Source organism: Gordionus sp. m RMFG-2023, chromosome 2, assembly GCF_954871325.1.
Source record: "Gordionus sp. m RMFG-2023 chromosome 2, tfGorSpeb1-WG-v2, whole genome shotgun sequence".
Taxonomy (NCBI): Eukaryota; Metazoa; Nematomorpha; class Gordioida; order Chordodea; family Parachordodidae; genus Gordionus; species Gordionus sp. m RMFG-2023.
In genome coordinates this window covers 24,841,913-24,862,873 of record NC_088776.1, presented here as the reverse complement: position 1 = coordinate 24,862,873, position 20,961 = coordinate 24,841,913, and the positions used below count along the sequence as shown (strand labels likewise).

Here is a 20,961-nt window from a genome sequence, read left to right as displayed (position 1 = left end):
TGAGATATGTGTATGCTGAATCACTACAATCAAGGATTTTCGAAAAATGAAAATTATCTTGATTTAGATATAACAAAATTATTACCGCTGTTTTTTAAATAATATTTAATATACCCTTTCTTTCTTTCTTTCTTTCTTTCTTTCTTTCTTTCTTTCTTTCTTTCTTTCTTTCTTTCTTTCTTTCTTTCTTTCTTTCTTTCTTTCTTTCTTTCTTTCTTTCTTTCTTTCTTTCTTTCTTTCTTTCTTTCTTTCTCTCTCTCTCTCCTCTGCTCTCCTCTCCTCTGCTCTCCTCTCCTCTCCTCTCCTCTCCTCTCCTCTCCTCTCCTCTCCTCTCCTCTCCTCTCCTCTCCTCTCCTCTCCTCTCCTCTCCTCTCCTCTCTCCTCTCCTCTCCTCTCCTCTCCTCTCCTCTCCTCTCCTCTCCTCTCCTCTCCTCTCCTCTCCTCTCCTCTCCTCTCCTCTCCTCTCCTCTCCTCTCCTCTCCTCTCCTCTCCTCTCCTCTCCTCTCCTCTCCTCTCCTCTCCTCTCCTCTCCTCTCCTCTCCTCTCCTCTCCTCTCCTCTCCTCTCCTCTCCTCTCCTCTCCTCTCCTCTCCTCTCCTCTCCTCTCCTCTCCTCTCCTCTCCTCTCCTCTCCTCTCCTCTCCTCTCCTCTCCTCTCCTCTCCTCTCCTCTCCTCTCCTCTCCTCTCCTCTCCTCTCCTCTCCTCTCCTCTCCTCTCCTCTTCTCTCCTCTCCTCTCAAACAGGTTAGAATTTAGATTATACATTATATATATAGAATATCATGTGTTTCTAAAAATTCGTATTTTAGAGGCATTTAAATAATATGATTGTGACAGTGCAAAGAAACTTAAAAATATCTAAAGTAAGTGTTTAATTAAATTATATTATATGGCGTTGTATTGCATATGCTTGAATTATTAAATAAGTTAAATCAAAATAGTTTATGATTTGCAATAATATAATTAAATTTTTTCATATATTTTATATGGATTAGTTTTGTATTTACATATATTTTTTATAAAATGATTATTTTTAAATTTAAATTAAGCTAAAACAATGATATACCATGCTATTATTGATAGTCTGTTTAAGTTATGAAATTGATTTTATATATTCTCATTTTTCACAGATTCAATCTGATTTATTATATTTGTAATCTCCCATCTGATAACTGATACAAATTTGATATTTAGGTTGATTTATATTTATAATTTATCCTTGAACCAATGTGATAAAATCGATATTTTATATTCAAAAAATAATTAACTGTAAACCATGGGCAAACTATAAAATAGTTTGAAATTTTCTGTTTCTCATCCAAGATGATTTGATGCATTATCAAAATGGTTAATATATCATTAATAGTAAGCACACATTGTTCAAGTGATATGTATCCCTTGATATTTTTCAAAAGCAAACAAATAATATGTCAAATTTTTAATCTATAGCAATGCAATTCATTTCATTGCATCGTGAATAATTTTAAATTTCACCTATAATTTTTGACTAAAATAATAATATTCACTCTTGGTGTTCATGAGTTGGACTTGGTCTAGGAATGGGGGGGGGGGGTTAAAATATAAAAATATACGGGTATTGTAATGATATTTATAAGTTCAGTAGGGTTGGTTTATAGCTGGGGGGGGGGGTCAGAAATATTAAAAGCTAGTTAAAATATTTCTTTGACTGAAATATTAGAATTTACTCTTAGGGTCTTAAAATGTGTTGGACTTGGTTTGGATGGGGAGGGGTAGGTTAAAAAACAAAAATTTAATATGGTTAAAGATAATTAAAATATTTTTTGATTATAATGATAATTTTCTCTATAAATGGGTTGGCTCAAGTCTTGGGGGTTCAGGAAAATTTTATTAGCCTAAAATATTGATAAGAGTATCCAAATAGAAGCTATTTAAAATATTTTTTGACTCAATAGTATTCACTCTTGGTTTTAATGGGTTGGATTTGGTCTAGGGTGGTGAAGCGGAAAACTAAAAATTTACTATGGGTATCAACTAAGGTAAATTAAAATATTTTTTGATTGTAATTATAATTATCACTCTAAATGGGTAGGTCTAAGTCTTGGGGGTTAGGGGGTCAGGAATATTTTATCAACACAAAATGACCATAATGTTAAATATAAATTTATGTGGTAGTGTCTAGGTCTTAGGGGTCAGGAGTATTTTTAGCAGCACAAAATATTTATATGGATATTAAATAAAAGGTAAATAAATCTTTTGACTATAGTGTTAAATATCATTTTAAATAGTAAGGCCTAGGTAGTAGGGGGTCAGGAATATTATATCAGCATAAAATATTGATATGGGTATCAAATAGAAACCAATTAAAATAAAGGAAAAAATTTGATTCTTCATCATTCTTGATGAACTATTATTTATTATTTTATTGATAAAAAGTTTTTAGGTATATAAATTTAGTATTGATAAAATACTTTAATTGAAAGATAGCCATCACTTGTCTCTTAATCTGCCTGATTTAGCAGTTCATTTGAAATATTAAGTAAAACTCCAGGGATATTTTCTAATCTAAAAATTGGGAATCTCGCTTATCCTAGAAAAATCTTTTTGCATACAAACAAGTTTATTAAAAAAGAACATTTAAATTTTTTTTATCCCTATTCTAGAAAATAATATTAAGTCTTTATAATTAAAATGTTAAAATTCTCTTCTGTCAATTATATTTATAAGGAAAAAGAATGAATTTTAGGGCTAAGAACATTTCTATATTCTAACTTGGGTAGCTGGCACAGTCAAGCAATAAAAAAATGTCAAAAAATAATTACTGATACTTATCCAGAGACCTTCATGGGCCTGGATTTTTTGACCAGGCCTGGCCAAGGCCCACAGTAAAATTTTTTATAAGCCCACCAAGCCCATTAAAAAAATTCGATGCACGAAAAATAATATATAAGCAGCGGGCCGGCCTGGCCCATGAAGGCATCTGTACTTGTCTATTAAAACTGATTATTAACCATCAGGTTTAAACCGATTTACAGGTTTTTAAAAGTTCTGTTCAGGTTCACGTGAAAATTTTTGAACTGTTCAGGTCTTGTTTATGTTAGGTAATTATGTTTGGTTTGAATTCCTGAATATTATATAGCTATTTACTAAACCATTTTTATTATTTAACAATTTAATCTGGGTATACTAATTCGCCCAAGAAATTGATTTCAGAAATAAATGTAAATTACTTCTTAGAGTACTTATGCAACATTACACCAACTCTGATTATAAAAGTATTACAATTTTACTCCTGATATTAAATTGGGTAAATATTTTATTGATGGTATGGTAGAACTCGGGCCATCCCCTCATGACTTTAAGCAAGCTGCTTTATAATATAAACCTAGGCATAATTATTGAGGAAAATAAAAAATACCTTATCTTATTGAAAGCTGGTTTAAGAGGTGCCGCCCCTTAGTATTTTGGCAGATTGTGTTACTGAAAATTTATAAGCACAAATAGTTAAAATTAAAAATAAAAGTAAAAATCTACTCATTTAAAATTTGATAATTTATTGATTTTTGAAAATTTTCCATATGCATTTTTTATCGATGCAGCTGTTATAAAAAGCAAGATAAGCACGAATGGATCACATAACTATTATTCATACTCGGTTTTCCTTTAAAATTTTTTATAATTTGTGTCATGTGGTACTAACCTATCATTTAAAAAAAAACAACCAATAACAATATTATATCTAGCTATAATTTTAAATTTTGGAATACGCTAAATTGGAAAATTATATACATTGTTGTGCAGATTTCTTGGAAATCATTTCCATATTTTTTAATTTATTTGCAAAAATTATTTAACTTGCAGAAATTTCCATCAAATCTGCACAAAATAAACCGCATAATCAATAACACTTCCTTTATAAGTTTTCTTACATTTAGCATATTAAGATGTTTTCCGTAGTTAAAAAATAAGGTGCGCCCCGGTTTTACTGACCACTAGATTCCCAGATTTTAAACATTTAGTCCGGTTTTTACTATTATATTAGCCACTATTTATTTTAATCAAAGAATGATCAAGATTATAATGTAGAAAAATATTCTTTTGATCCTTAACCTGGCCAATACCAGGATTGAGCATCGACTAGAATCAGAGATAGGCATAATTACTCAAAAATTATAATTAATTCCTAATTACAATTACTTACAAACTTGTAACTAATTATAATTACTTATATTCCTTTTCTAAAAACGGTAATTAATTACTAATTACATATAATTGTGATTTTCTAATTACAATTCTTTTTATAATAAAATTAACAATTATTAGATTTAAAGAAAGTTAATAATCTCATTTAAAATATTTGTAATGTTCATGGGTGAATGAGTGTTGTTGAACAGCTCCATTTGGCCGATTTTTAAAAAGGACTAAATCAAGATTTTAGCCAAAATATTATTATCTAAGCCTTAGAATTTGGCCAATAGAAGCGCAAATCTTTCTGCCATATGTGGGCAAAATAAATAAGCTTTAACAATTTACTTTTGGCCAGAATCTTGAGTTAACCATTTTTGAAAATTGGCTAAATCGAGCCGTTACACTAGCTGAATGTGATATATATTTTAAAATCCTTTTCTTATTGCAGATAATATAACAAAGAATAGTGTAAAATTTTAAACTATTTTTTTAAACATTACAAAGAATAAATTGTATTTTAGTTCCTTTCATTAATTTATTGTTATGAAATTATTTATAAAATAAAAAAATTATAAAATTATATACAATCATAAAATAACCAAAAACAATAAAAAATATCAGATCCGTTTTTAAAAAATATTGGCCAGATTCGATATTTTTTGAAAACGCTAAATATCGGTGCCGATCCGATCTTTAATATCGGCACAACCCTAGAATATAATGTTTGTATTTATTACGCTTTTTTCATAAAAATTAAATAAATAGGAAAAGGGATTATAAATTTAATTATCAATTATAATAAATTATATTATAACAGATAATTCCTAATTACATGCCTGAAAAAATGCAATTAGTTATAATTATTAACTCCTTTTTTAAAAGTGGAATTATAAAAAAGGGATTGTATTTATATAATTGTAATGCCAACCCAACCTTGATTAGAATATAATTGAGAAATGAAATTGTACCTAGCTTACAAATTTTTACAGAGCTCTTCGACGTCACTTATATTATATTTTATAATTAAAATTGTTTCTTGCGCATATTATAATATATAACTTTATTTTCCTTTTTGAAATTAAATATATTACGAGACCTCTCCTTTGAGGTTTGAGTGAAATATTTTTTAACCTGAATAATATTTTAAATGTTTTTGTTTCTTGCTTCTTTATTTAAAACATTTAATAAAAAAAATAAAGTGTTTGACATTTCGGGGAAAAAATGGAAAGACATTTTAATAAATAAAACGAATTTATATAATTTAATAAATTCGAATATATATATGTTAACAATTGGCGTAGCCAGAATTTACTCAAGGGGGGTGGGGGTAGGGTATAATTTTTTTTGAGGGTTTCGCCTCCATATTTATATTTGCCCAGCCTTCAACCAGGTTCCTCCTATAAAAATTATAATTGAAATTAAATTATATTGATTGTTGCATGGTTATTTTCTTTTTAATATCTAATATCTTTATATCATCTCCTTTAAAGTTGGCTGAACCGTTGGAAGCTTTCTTCTAAAATCTATGCTAATGTTTCATGCTTTATTAGAGCCTATGAGTGCTTTATCCAGTATACCAGACAGTATAAAGGAAAAAATTATTAATAACAAAATTTTGGCCAACTTAACGATTAAAAAATGACTGAAAGAATTTGTTCGGAAAATTTTATCAATGTTGTTTAGTGCTTAATTGTATATTATTTCAATCCGTTAGGTACACAGTATAAAAAAAAGTTAATAAAAATAGGATAAAATTGGCACTGTGTTCGAATGGAAAATATAGAAGTGATTGCGCTAACATTTAGTTTCTGACTAGCACTTAATCAATTTTGAGAATCACTAAAAACCGAGTTATAAACAAAACGAAAGCTAATATGTTACGCTTTAAGCTTGAAGAGCCTATACCAAACCATTGTGTAGTGCTTGTATATTTTATTTTATTTGTTAGATGGTTTAAAGGGGAAAAAAATTATTGGTAAAATAAGAATTTTTTTTAAAAAATTAGCATCATAAGAATATAGAAGTTCTAAATATCTAGTTTGGCTTAATTTTTAATGCCTTACATATTAATTCTTCAATCAATTTTGTCAACCACAAAAAAAATAACCGAATTACAAGCCAAATAAACTAAACTTCTGAAAATATTAACTGAACTCTAATCAATAATTAATGGTTAGTATATTTAGTACTTAAACCCGTTTTATAGATAGTTTAAAGAAGAACTCATTATCGACAAAAAATATTTCCAGGTTGGCATCATGCAGAAGGGCGATTATAGAAGCATTGAATTAAATGGGTGAACCAAATATTATAAATTAAAGTCAAAAATAACGGCATGCCTCTATCAGAGTTTTAAATATCGGATTTTAAATTGCATTCAAAAATCTATTTCATTTAAATACATTAAGGTTTCCTCGATTCAAAATCATTTGTATAGATATTATTTGTTTTTTTCCGTTTATCTAATAGATAGAATTCTCGTAGATTTTAAAGATTTTTTCACTTACTTTTTTAGTAGAAGAAATTTCTGAGGTTATTTTGTGTTAGAAAATAAAGGATAAGGTTTTATCAATTTTAAATGAACTGAAAGAAAATTATTGTCTAGATTTCATATAAAAGTTCTGTAAAAACAAAAATTTTACCTAATCATATTTTTGTACTCCTCATTCTTGTCTACGCCACTGATAAACACTATAAATACTTCAAGATATTACATATAGAAAAGATAGATATTTTTAAATATTTTTTTTATCAAAAAGTTATTGACGAAAAGTAAAATCATTAGTAATGCCATCCTTTTTTGAGTATAAAAGTAAAGGTATTTTGAAATGCTACTCTCTTTTTGATGCAACTGAAATAAAATGTTAGGTGTATTTATAGATTTAATATTGTTGTTTTGTTATTTTCCAAATAATAATCAAATTTTCATCATCGATTTAATAATACTTTTTAATACCGTTTTCCAAAGATACGTTCTGATAACAACTCCAATCAAACTGTGCCTCCGAATTTATTACTAAGTCAAAATCGTGCAACTAAAAGCCTTGATGATGATAATAAAAATCATTTAGATGCCCCAAATTCACAGAAAATTCAAAGCGAAAATAATGATGGGCAACACCAGGAAAATGAGTAAATTATTTGTTAAATTTTTTTTAACTTCTCATTTTGTTAAATTTCTTTAAAAATTTAACCTACCCTCCAAAGGTCAAAAAATTATGATTGCCTTCTTTTTTTTTTGCGGAGGTAAATGGGAGAGGGGGTAATTTTTATAAAATAATATATAAACCCTAACCCATATCTATGTTTCAGAAAATTACTAAATACTTAGAGCCGCCAGTTATACTTTTGATTTATTAATTCAGGATCATAACAGGTGATTTCACTGGGGGAGGGGAGCGCTGGAATTTATAAATTTGTAATAGGCGCGTACGCAGCGGGGGGGGGGGTCAGTTAAGCCAAAAAATGCAAATGCCGGATATATTTTTCAAAAATATTATTGTTTATATTAATTATATTTTATAATATTTATTCCTATCTCTTTCTTTTTTCATGACTAAATGCTTTGTATTTTTAACTATATTTGCCTATAAATAAAATAAAAAATTTATTTTTTATATCAAATTTATGTCTAGTTTTTTATTATGATTTAAATATAGAATTTTTTTTATCAACTCAAAAATTCTTGAACCCGAACCGAACCAAACCTGGGTTCAAAAATATTTCCCTAAACCGAACCCGAACCGAACCCACCTTTTTTTTATACCCGGAACCGAACCCGAACCGAACCCGGGCAAAAATTTTGTCGGGTTCGCATCCCTGGGTAGGCGGGTAAAAATTATTTTTAAAACAATGGGAGAGAGGGCCGGTGAATTTAAAATACTTTTCGGGCGAAATGAACATATAATCTTATATTTATTAACAATTATTTTTTTATTTTCAAAATATTGCATTAATATATGAAAATAAAAAAAATTTAAAAGCCAAATCAATTGATCCAATAATTTAAAAATGGGTGGTCGGGTTAAACCAATTTTTATGGCCTGTCAGCGAGTGGATTAAAATTTTTAAAACATTGGAGGGCTGGATTTCGGGGTTCTACTGCAGACATCCAGCGTAATTGCTATCGCGGTAACGTTTTTGTGATAACATGTGCCCAAAAATACATTTGATAAAACCAGTATTCGGTATTACTTTTTGAGGTTGACAAGTAGAATAGCATTAGTTAAAAACCCTAGCGATGAATCTAATTTTTTTTTATAAATGCAATTATATTATGATATCAATTTTAACCAGCTGAATAATCATTTATGATGATGGATCATTACATTCAATTGCTTATTTTTAATATAGCTTTGTAACCATTTAGAAAACACTCGAAATCATTTAAAATGACTAATTTTACTAGCAGGGGAAATACTATCCAGGCAGGCCTGAAATTGAGCTCAAGAAGTATAGGATATAATGACGCTAAGGGTTAAAATAAATAATTTACGAAATGTCTTATGAACTAAATCATTTCAACCCCCCCCCCCCCCCCCACCCCCCACCCCCCTACTACCATTAATTATTTATTATGATAACCGAGAATTAAAATGGGAACAATTCTAACAATTTTTATTCTTTAATTTGATTCTTTTGCTTTTAAAATTTAACTATTAACCGATTAAAAAATTACATATTATTTTGAAAATGTATAATATTCGCTTTTGTTTTCACAAAATTATCCGACCTTATACTATTATCATCTCTTACTCTTATAGTATACAACATTTTTTGATTTAAATATTTTTAATATTATTTTCATTCATGGATTGTAAAATTTTTGTATATATCCTTTTTATAATTCTTATTTTCTTTCGAAAATTTCCCCTTTTTTTAGAATGCAATGTTTCCCTCATCCCTTCTTTACCATTATTACTTTATAAATCGATTCATTTCTTATATATAATCGTTATATAATATAATAAAGAAGAATTAGGTCATTCATTTACATTAACGTTAATCTTACATAATACAATATTTTTTTTGTTATTTTTTTAAATTAAAAAAAAAATCTCCTTATTCATGCAGGCAAGTTTTAACATAATGTTTATTAGTTATATTTTATAATGTATAAATAACCAGGAATTTATAATGCTAAAAGCAGTGTTGAGTTGATTATAAGATTGTGGGTACTAAAGCCCCACGCTTATTTTTAAAAAATATAATAGAAAAGAATGTGTTATTAAAATAAAATTATATTTTCTGAGAAGAACAAAGCAATATTTGTGATTTCCATTTTATTAAAATTTATAATAATGCGTTTAATTTATATTTTTCAATTAAATACGTCTAAAATTAAAATATTCAGGCTCGGGCTTAAAAATTAATATAAATTCTGGGGCCTTAAGCCAAAAAATGGAATTTGTTGGATTTTATATGGAGACTCCATAAAAAAATGCGAGAAATAAAAGAAAGATTTCCTAATTTTTTCGGTAAACCTCTCTCTATTTTCATATTGATAACATTTTTTAGAATCTATATAATAATAGCTGGTCGGCTTTGATTTAAAAAAAAATTAACATTTTTGAATAATTTATTACCTTTTTTGATACAGTTCGCTAATAAGATTAAATTAAATTCCTGTATATAGAGGTTAAGGTTGAAGAGAAATTACCGTGTCATATTTTAATTATAAAAAGATTATTATAATGAATAAATCTCTCAGTAGTTTTAGTTAATATATTTTGATAATTTTAAACATCTCTTATCTAATTTCGAAAACCTCTTACGTAGAGAGAAAGAAAAGATAAGAAAGGAAAGAAAAATTTAAGCGAGATATAAAGAAAATGTTTGGGCTACACTGAATATAATCATAATTTTAAAATTAAAATTAATAAAATTTATCATTTCATTTCATTTCATTTTACTTTTTTATTTTTGGAAAAGAGGTCGAATTTATAAATAACTTCCCATTCCCTTTCCAGTCATTACTTATATAAAAATTTTAATTTTTATGAACTCTACCAAAAAATGACCTACCATAGTATATAATATTTTTTTTAAAAAGTGCATCAAATAAATAAAGCATCATACATAATATAATAATGTTATTTAAAAAATAAGATTTTCGATCATTTTTTTCTTTCGTTAAAATCAAACAATAAACAACGCACTCATCCTAATGTGTGATTGCTTGATCATTATTGATTCTAGTAGTGACTAATTGTTTACATAAGCGCAAATTGGGCTTCGGTTAGTTTAAAGAGTTGACTGGATTAAATTAACCTATTTTTTTCCTACCTATAATTCATTCTTATTAGGAGTGGAAATAGTGAAGCAAATAAAATTCATCATAAATTTGCATCACAAAAGTGACTTCTAATTTTTGAAAAATTCTAGTAACATCTAAAATTTAGTTATATTTACTTTTTATGAACTCGGATTGATACCATAGTATACTTTAGGTGTGTATGGATAATTCATAACCAAATAAGGGGTTGGGTATAAACCACGGCAAACAGTACATAAGAATTTCATGCCAATTTTTTTATATTATGTTCTATATTGTATTGATTAATATTTTTTTAAAAAATAAGTAAAAAACTAGAAACTTATCTTACTCTGAAGGGAGCGGCAATCAACATATCAAATACTCAAATCAAGCGTAATATAGACAATAATTCTAGAGGTAAAATCTTGTAATATAAGAATGCACCAACAGAACATTAACCCTGAGCAAAAATAAGTTAATTTTCGGCCTGTTCCCATCAGATTATAAAAAAATTTGTTGGTATATTACATTACTTATAGTAAGTAACTAAGGAAATTATATTGACTTATGTTCCTTATTTTTTTGTTGATTATTTAAATTAGATACATGTAGGCCCACCTATAATAGTCCAATCTCTAACGGGCCTTGAAAAGAATATTTTAAAAATCAAGGCCGAGTTTTTAAAATTAAATTAAAATCAATTAACCAGTTGAAAATTCATACAATAAATAGATTTAACATTCATCCTCTTCTCATATCTTCAATTTCTCCTTTAAAAACCTTCACAAAAAAATTAAAAAAAAACACTAACCTAGTCACAAAATTTTAAAAATATATGCAGAGCCGGTCCGAAAATATATTTTTAAAAACGAGAAGCTTATGGGCCGGGCCTAAAAGTTTCAGATTATTATATATAATCTTAATACGCTCCCTGCCTGTTTATACTAAGAAAATATTTTGGCATAATTATTTTTCTTGGTTATCATGGGTACTTTCAATAAGCGAAATTAAATTTATAATATTAAGAAACTTTTGGGGATCAGGCCGAAACTTCATATATCTAATTTGCCTTGAAAATTATTTTTATGGGATGATTATTTATATTATTTTGCAGATATTTCTATATTCGAATAGGAAATATTCTATTACTATAATTATCTTTTTTGAAATATATAGATGACATCACCTTACATCTTCAAAAAATATTGGATCTTCTACGACCTCAAGACGATTTAAAATTAGTATAGCATATATTAAACAAAAACTTTTGATTTTATATAATTTTATGCATAATTTTAATTTTTCGAAATAAATACCAGACTTAGAACATTGTATATATTTCTGGTTCTCTGATGATCATAATTTTTTGGCGGATCGTTTCAGAACATTCCAAGAAATAGTTATTATAATATTTTATAAATAAATATTATAGGCCGTCAAGCTGGAAAGCAATTTCATTTCCGACCTCAAATACACGAACGATCAACTAGAGGACGAATTTTTAATAGGCCACCCTGCCTTGGTCGCCGATAAATCTTCCGCCACTTGCTTTGTTTCTAAGATGCGATATTTGGCCATAGTTTCGAACAAAGATTACTCTAGTGAAGATGAAAATACTGTCGTAGCGTCGACTATTACTAATAATAACGATAAGGGAGAGAGATACATTCTCTTGGGCGTGGACGGTATCACTAGGGGTATTATCCTTGCGCCTCCCGACCTTGTAACTAATCTGCCCAAAGATAAGAATGATATGAACGGCTGCGCTAAAAATACGAAGGACCATATAAATGCCAATGCTAATAACGGTAATGACAAAACAAAGATGGAACTTGCGGAATACCGCCAGGTCAAAAGCTGTGAATTCTCCGTGGGCTTAGCCCTACCCTTTGATCCGGCGAGTACACGTATTACCTTAGATGGAGATGGTGCTATATTGATTAGTCCTGCTTTAAATCCGCCCCCTTTAGTTGATCTCTATGACAAAGATAATTTGGAACATTCAAAGGACCTTTACTTCAAACCGATATGTGTTAGGGCTATGTGGTGCGCAGCTCAATGCCTGCACGAGCTCCTCTTCACCAGGTTTAAATTATTAAAGAAAGACATTATTTTCAAATGATTTTTTAAAACAATTTATAAATAATCACATTACGTTTTTTGTTTTATCTCCTCCAATTTATAACAAGCGGGTTATCTCGCCAGCGATCGTCTCCGAGCTACGCCTCGTCTTTAGAACACTACGACTCACTATCCAGACGAGCTCCCGACCCCGTAGCCTTTCGAGAATGGCGTGCTCTCCCTCCGGCTGATCGATCTCCAGCCTGTGCCTCCCTCTATTACGATCTGGCCTCAGCCCACTGCTATTGGACCCAAACTACTAAAACTAATCATCTCTCAGCTGACAATTCTAACCGCCACTTTAACATTAAAACGCTTTCACGGCATCAAAAATCTATCGTGACAGAAGCTCTGCGTCGCGTTATGTCTGTAGCGGATCCAGAGGAGGCAACTTTTCTCTCAATAAGACACGGCCTAGAACGAGAGTTAGCCCAGATCGGGCCGGAATGGCACGACGGAGACCTCTCTCTCCACCGCCCGGGGGAATTAAAGGCTTTCGTGGAAGAGCGTTTGCTTCTCATCTTGGGGAGGATGGATCGTGCTACCCCTGTAACCACTAACCTGTACCTGGGAAGCGAATGGAATGCTTCGAACCTTGAAGAGCTACGGGCTAATCGGTTACATTTATATATTTTTAAAAACAACTCAGGATAAACTAGCGGACTTCTAATTTATATAAGTCATGTGATTTAAAATCTTTTTTGATTTCAGACTTAGCAGGCTTTTATGTTAGGTATTTTTACTCAATTAGACCGGAAAAAGTTATTTTAAGCTTTTAAAATCGTTTATTTATTACTATTTAGATAATATATTATAATTTTTTTTATGAATAATTTAATTAGCATCGGCTACATAATTAACGTTACAAAGGAAATCGAAAACTTTTTCCCTGATATTTTTTTCTATCAAAATATACGTGTCGCCGATGACGAACTAAGTAATCTACTACCGCATTGGGACAAAACTTATAAGTAATTTTTTATTAATAAAAATTGATATCAAAGACTAAAATTTAAATTTTACACTCATTAGATTCATATCAAGAGCAATAAAAAAAGGCCAAAGATCAGGCACTATTAGGAAATCTCCAAGCCCAACCCACTTATCTCATTTGCCATTCTATAATCCCTTCTCGACGCCCTTGCTCGAAAAATCTGAAAAATTTCACAAATTAAATAACATTGATCGGGATAAACATAACATTGAAAGGGACACGAATAATTCCACCAACAATCCAAACACCGGTAATCACAACATTTTAGTGCATTGTAAAATGGGAATAAGCCGTTCAGCTAGCGTTGTCATAGCTTACGTGATGAAAAGCCAGCGACTCTCCTACGATATTGCACTCTCGTTAGTTCGATCGAAGAGGCCCTGCGTACAACCCAACCCAAATTTTGAACGACAGTTACTAACCTATCAGGGCATCTTAAGGGCAAGGTTAGATCTAAATATATATCCCATTACAAATCACCTATAAAAAGTGCTTATAAAAAATAAAATTAAGTTATAATTTCTTATAATGTTTAAAATACATAATCACTTACCTAGAATGTTTGAGTCGATTAGGCCCTAGTTTTTAGGCCTAAATCAATTTGAAGTAAAGGAATTTCGCTAACTTGGGTTCTAATCTCGTTGTTTGATGACACACATAAATATTAAAACCAGGAACTCGAACCCTTTATAAATTCAGGGTTCAAGAATTATTTTTCGATTTATTTTAATTATTAAACGAAATATCACGATATCTTCTCAAATATAAGCCCTAAGTTTTTAAAAAGTATTTAAGATCAGGACATATCCATTAAAATGTTAAAATTAAAATATAGATTTTAAATCATTTAATAAAACGATACATTTTGACTTTGTTTTTTATTCAGTCTTACTTTTGATAATAATCTAACCAATACAAAAAATATACCACCTTTTTTTATATGAAATTTTACAAAATGATGGCTGGTAAAAATCATGCTAACCCACCTAAAAAAATGGTTCAGGTTGGGGTTCTGGTTCAATGAACTATTTCTTAACCAGGTTTGGGTTCAGGGTTCGTGGTCCAGAAAAATAAAGACATTAGTCTTACGAGCGCTTAATTTTGTTCATTTTTTTGATGATATATTAGAATTTTCGGTATTATTCTTTCAATTTAATAATTTAGTATAAATTTGGATCTTCTCTTGTTTTAAGGTAAATTTATTTTTATTTATAATCGGCATTATATTTAACGATTCTTGGTCCCTTTTATGATTCATTTCTATTTAATTTACTTTTTAAATAAAGCTAATTAAAACATGTTTTATCTCGCAATTTCTTTTTCTATGACTAAGATTTCTAAGTGTAAAAGGATTATGGAGATTTTAATTTTTTTAAAAATATAAATATTTTGTTTAAGCCATAACAGACAAATTATGATTTGGCGTTCTAAATCTGAATCAAACTTGAAACCTTATTATCTAAACAAATACAACCACCTAACATCTATATCTTCAGAAAACAATGATTTCCTTAGTTCTTCAAACTCTCAAGATCATAATACTTCTCTCAATGACGTTAACAGTATCAAGATCGGGAATATAGACGAGGAATTTGATGATAGCAACATAGACAATAACAATAATATAAATCATAGAATTTATTATGAGAATGGTGAAAAAAAAAACCTTCAACCCGAATATTTAAAATTTGAAGCGTCTAGCAAATTCTGTATAGGTATGTTAATATAATAAGCAGGGACCTGGAACCTAACCTTTGCTCTTGTTTTAGGTCCCTGGTAATATAGCATAATAAAATGCAATCTTTTAAAAAATAACTTATATTGTATTTCCTATATCTATTTAATTTCGATATTTCAAAAACATGATGCTAATTTTAAAGTAACGCCTGTGTTCCGTATTAATTTATTTTCGAATAGTTTCTCAAGGTCCAGATTAGTCAAAATTTTAAAATATACTTCATTTATTTTTTTAAGACACGATAAACCCATACGATCCTAAAAACGAATATTGTACCCCTCTAGAAATTATAAATAATTCTGACAAAACCTTGACTATCAATACCACGAATGCGACCACTTTTAGGGGAATTCGCAGGGTTGTCAGTTTTTATATGGAGACCCACGAGGCAGGTTTAAAAGAAAATTTTGATGGTAAATCGGTTAATGGCCAGAGTAATAAAAACATCCCCAAATGTGACCTCGAAAAGAAACCTTCACCGAACGTAAAGTCCATTAATAAACAAAACTCGTCCTTCAATTATAATTTTATTAAATCGAAATTAGCCTTTTTATGCAATGCCATGATACAGCATCACGACCATAGGTACAAGGAGGCGAGTTCATGGTCTCGGTACAAGGAGCAAGCCATGTAAACAAAAATAGATGTTTAATTTTTTATTAACTATCCACAAACTTTTGAATTTAAATAATAAAATTAGACTATGAAATGGGAAAATTTTTTATGAAATTAATCGATGTTCATGGTATCGGCATGCAACTTTAATTTTAACCGATAATAATCTTTTTAAGCCTACATTATTTATGAATTTATAAAATATATTAATTTACAAAATTTCTAAGATAAGTAAAATGAAGGTGTTGCTAATTTTTTTAATTTTGTTTCTTTAATTTAATTTACATTTATAAATTATGATAAATATATAAAAAATGAGACGCCAAAATTTATTTTAAGAATGTGATAAATAATTTGTACAAAGATAAAAAAATTTAAGCATTTAAAATAAATATAAATTTGTAAAAATTATTGATTAGAAAAAATGGGCCAAACCACAAATAAAAAATATTGGCGCCTTGTTTTGCAATAGTTTTATAATATATTAATTTATTTCACAAAATTTAATATTATATTTAAAAATTTAAGTTTAACAACACGTCCGATTTTTTTTAAAAAATATTAAGCCTGAATTTAGCTAATTTTTCAGTGATTTTATCAATATTTAGTTTCAAATATCTATAAAGGTTAACCCATTTATATTTTCTGAGGTAATATTTCCTATATACGTTTTTGATATTTGTTTTAAAAGAAAATTAGTTTCACTAGTATCAGTTAAAATTGAAGTATCGATCGTTAGATACTAACTAATACAGTATCGGTGCATCCTCAGATAAAAAAGTTAAATCCGGGCCTGGCCTTAAAATGTGACATTTGCATCATTGATGGAGCGAGTATAGTGTTGAGAAATGACAAGCAGTCATTTTTTATTTGACGGATTCAAATGTGATTATATTATATTATAATTATTTTCAATTTATCGGTCGACATGAGACCTACTTTTATTAATTGTATAATAATTATATGAATTCCGAATTAATGTATATTATTATAAATATGGCGAATGAGTTAAAATTAAATAATGAAAAAATAAATATGGCGAACAATGTAAATTAAGAAATATCGTTCTATTGTTATATATACCAGAACGCTGATCGTATTCTTATTTTATCATTATTAATTAGAGTTGCTGCCCAATATTATTATTTTTCCTCATTCCATGACTGACGCGAAATTTACTAAACATTTTTTGTACAATTAATTCATAGTTTTTTAATAACTGGCATAAAATAAGATATAAGCTTATGTTAAATTTAAATACTTGTTCATTAATTTTAATTTAAAGGAATAACCTTAATGACAGACAAGATGCCTTCATGAAACCTAAACTCATTAAGAACAAAATCAATATGAAAGTCTTGTCAAATCCTGAACGCGAATTTATGGCTCACAACAAAGGATTGCGTCTTTCACATTCTCTTCACATTTCTAAAGGGATGGTTAAAGATAAGACATTAAGTATACTTTAAAAAAATATAATAGTACATCGGCATTTGAAGGCATTTTATATGATTTATTTTAAAATGAATTTTTAAAAAAAACTTAAATTAAATAACATTGATCTTCTGTCTTCATTTACATTTATATTTATACAGTTTTTGTTTAATAATTGCAATTTATAATTAGGTCTGTGTCGATATTTTTGCCGATATTGAAACGAACTAATTATAAAAGTATATATCTCAGAATTGGCACGAGATTGACAGCTAATTTTTTTTGCATGAACATCTTGGAATATCAATATAACATTACAATTTGCCATATAACAAAATTATTTTAAGGAAACGATAGAATCGGACGGTATAAAATTTGTTCACAAAACCCCCATAGGTTGATTTATTTTGCCGCTACCCCATTTAAAATATTTTTACCTGATAACATATTTCTAAGTGTTATTAATATTCTAAGATGGTTATACATTAAAAAATATCTCTCAATTTGTGCCAATTTCGAAATATACACATTTATAACCAGGCTATTTAAATATCGGCAAAAAATCGGTGCAGCACTATTTATAATTTTATGAATGAGTATCCTAATAGTAGGAATTCTTATTTTATACAATATATCTATGTCTACTAATCTCGTAAAATTTTATTTATAAAATAACTAAGATTTTGAAAAATTGACCTATAATAGTACGCCACACAAGAAAGGAAGTCATAATTTTGACTCCTATCCGCCTGCTATCAAAAGGCATACCTGGTACGACGCAGAACCCGTCTCGTTTCACAGAAGATTTTATAATGCCGCAACTATAATTGATAGAAATCATAGAAATATTTTTGCCATCGACGATAAAATAAACCTAAATAAACAACACGCTTTTTGTCAAAATTATCCGGAAACCTCCTTTTTTCCAAGAGGATTCGTACGATCTCGTTCTAGTCTCATTGGAAACGGTATTTACAATAACGAAAAAGGAGCATTTCCTACGCATATAAATTTGAGTATCATTAACGATGAAATATCACCTTGCAACATTGTACCATCACCCAAGAAAGGCGAAAAGGAAAATATCATTCTCAACAATGCCGATAACACGATAGTGTTGAATTCCAGAAGGAAGAAAGGGGAGGCCCTTAAACAACATCAATATTTGCGCCTTTTCAATGATACCAATAATCTATCTAATCCAACGATAAAATCCATCAATACTTCTTCAGAAATGATTCTAAAATCGCGAAAAAGCTCAGTTCCGATTGGTCGCCGTCTGCTTAACAACATCGATAAAAATTTTAAAAATGAAAATTCCTCAACTTTTTTCCAGAATCCTACTCTTAAAACATGACATATTATATAATTCTAAATTTTAGTAATATATACCCAAGTTAAAACATAATCAAATGATTCAATTTATCTTATATATAATTAATATTTATATACTATATTTTTCTGTTATTTATAACTTCGAATATGCTTCGTATTTTATACTTTATATATTGACGTAAGTGAAGAAGTTTATAATAATTATAATCGCTTATTAAATAGGCTAATATAAATATATACTTTAAGCTATTTATATATCTTAAATATATATTTTCTCTATGAAAAAATAAATTAAGAATACTACAGTTTACTTTCAAAATGGTTGACGCTCAAAAAAAGGTTTATGCATGGCAATAAGCTATAGTTATTACAATGACATAAGCTATTCAAAAATTTTCACAATGTTTTTGATATGAAATTAAAACCATTAATATTTTTACTAAGTCAAAAAAAGTAATATACTACGTTAAAATATTTTAATATTCAACTTTAAAAAATTCGTATCAGGTCAATTCAGGGAAACTTACATGGATAAAAATTTAGCGAAACTTATCGCGAAGGAAATTTATATCAAAAGTAACGAAATCAATTCCGCAATTTTTTTTTTCGAGAAACATTTTAAACGAAAATAATATCTCGAATTTATTTCCGTGAAACCTCAACCGTTAATACTTTAAAGCGAATACAATTTAGCGAAACCTTATTCGCGAACACGTGTTAGCGAACTCCCTATTGCCAATTTTCTACGGCGAATATATCTGCACGAAGTCATAACCGCGAAACAATAAATATATTGCAGATGCATCTATTTAAAAGAAAACAAAATAATATTAATTTACTCACAAAAGTTACTTAAATCATAAACGGGAATCATTCACCCCCCCCCCCCCTCCTCCCCTTACCCCTTTCCCTTCCATGCGAAGATATACATATTAAAATTTTTAAAATTTGATCTTCCTCATGAGTTATAGTGATGGAGATGATTAACAAATCGAAAGATATTTCTATTTGATATTCATGTCGAGATATTATGTTAAAATTTTTACCCCCCCCCCCCAATCCTTTTCCTCAGTGTAAACATCCTTTTATTATCTCTCATTTGTTACCCATGTGGAAATATATATTATAAATATTTCACCCTTCTCTTCCCCTCAACCAGGCTCAGACTTAACACAAAGTGACTAACCATGAAATATTTTTAAAATTAACTTTCATTTAATACTCTTATGGAGATTTATTTTAAAGTTTTTTCACTGCCCACACCCTCTACCCCTCTTCAATGAGCTATATCAAAGAATCAAGAAGGATAATAGCTTTCAAAAATTATTTATATTCGCTTTCATTTGATGTCCGTATCTTTGTGTAAAAGAATTTAAATTTCTATAAACCTTGATACGAGGACCTAGATAGAATATTGGTTTTAAAGTGCTCAAAATCATTTTATTACCTTCCATTTGATATCCTTGTCTAGAAATTTTTTTGGAAATATGTTACCCCCATCTCTTCATGATATAGACTAGAAGATATAAAGTAATGATTAATTTTAAAACTCAAAAAATCATGCTTATGCACTTAAAAATAATTGTAAAAATTTCTGAGCGATATATTATATTTTTTAAGAAATTCAATTTTAAGAACTCGAGGGCAGGAGATTGTTCTTCGCTGTACTCGTTTATTGTATTAAGAGGTCGAGTGTTCTGTCGAAAATCATCGGATCGAACTCTCGTTCCATGGCTGAGAGGTCCACTTGGAATTCATTCAAAATTCAATTCTCCCACATGTATTATAATAAAGCATTACATATTGGCCTAAACACCGATGTTTGGCAAACTTTCCGCTTTAAGATTACGTTTTAATATTAGATTCAGATTCCAATCAAATTTTTTGGAAATATACTAATATTATATAATAAACAGAAAAGATAAAAAAATATATACAAATATCGTAAAATCATAAGATTCAAAAATATTTTGAAATTGGGGAAATCCCTTATTTCAGTTATATGTAATTTATTTTCTAATCGCCATTCAAAATCAAAGGCTTATGAGTAATGTTATATTTTTTATTTAGCTTATATAACTGTTTTTGGTTAGTGACTGGCAAAACTGATTGATGAATTAAGTACTCATCAGACAATAAATATTGGCGTAACCCTGATAAGGTTCAACTAATAAACTCATTGATAAAGCCAGTTTCTTGTCGAGCTTATTAATAAGATAAGGAGGAAAAGCATAGGAGAGGATAGTAAGAAAATTTTATTCCAATAAAAAAAATTTATTAACCAAATTTAAGTTCATTAATCA

The 20,961-nt window shown here is 28.9% G+C and overlaps 1 protein-coding gene across 1 annotated transcript; it reads left to right on the top strand.

Annotated features, from left to right (window-relative positions):
- The first annotated feature begins 721 nt into the window (after positions 1 to 721).
- On the top strand, positions 722 to 18,853 carry LOC135923291 (uncharacterized). The gene is made up of 13 exons (XM_065457962.1): positions 722 to 742; positions 808 to 861; positions 7,134 to 7,297; positions 10,747 to 10,838; positions 11,598 to 11,662; positions 11,854 to 12,506; positions 12,611 to 13,159; positions 13,385 to 13,513; positions 13,575 to 13,982; positions 14,935 to 15,251; positions 15,511 to 15,904; positions 17,175 to 17,347; positions 18,004 to 18,853. The coding sequence occupies exons 2-13, from the start codon at positions 823 to 825 to the stop codon at positions 18,678 to 18,680; spliced, it is 3,660 nt and encodes a 1,219-aa protein (XP_065314034.1). The 5' UTR covers positions 722 to 742; positions 808 to 822; the 3' UTR covers positions 18,681 to 18,853.
- The last annotated feature ends 2,108 nt before the right edge of the window (positions 18,854 to 20,961 follow it).

What these genes read in the sequence shown, in the direction of transcription:
- LOC135923291 (XM_065457962.1), top strand. Translation starts at nt 823, where the DNA reads ATGATTGTGACAGTGCAAAGAAACTTAAAAATATCTAAA. An exon ending in CGGTACAAGGAGCAAGCCAT is followed by an intron (nt 15,905 to 17,174) that starts GTAAACAAAAAT and finishes TTTAATTTAAAG; the next exon opens with GAATAACCTTAATGACAGAC. An exon ending in GGTTAAAGATAAGACATTAA is followed by an intron (nt 17,348 to 18,003) that starts GTATACTTTAAA and finishes AAAATAACTAAG; the next exon opens with ATTTTGAAAAATTGACCTAT.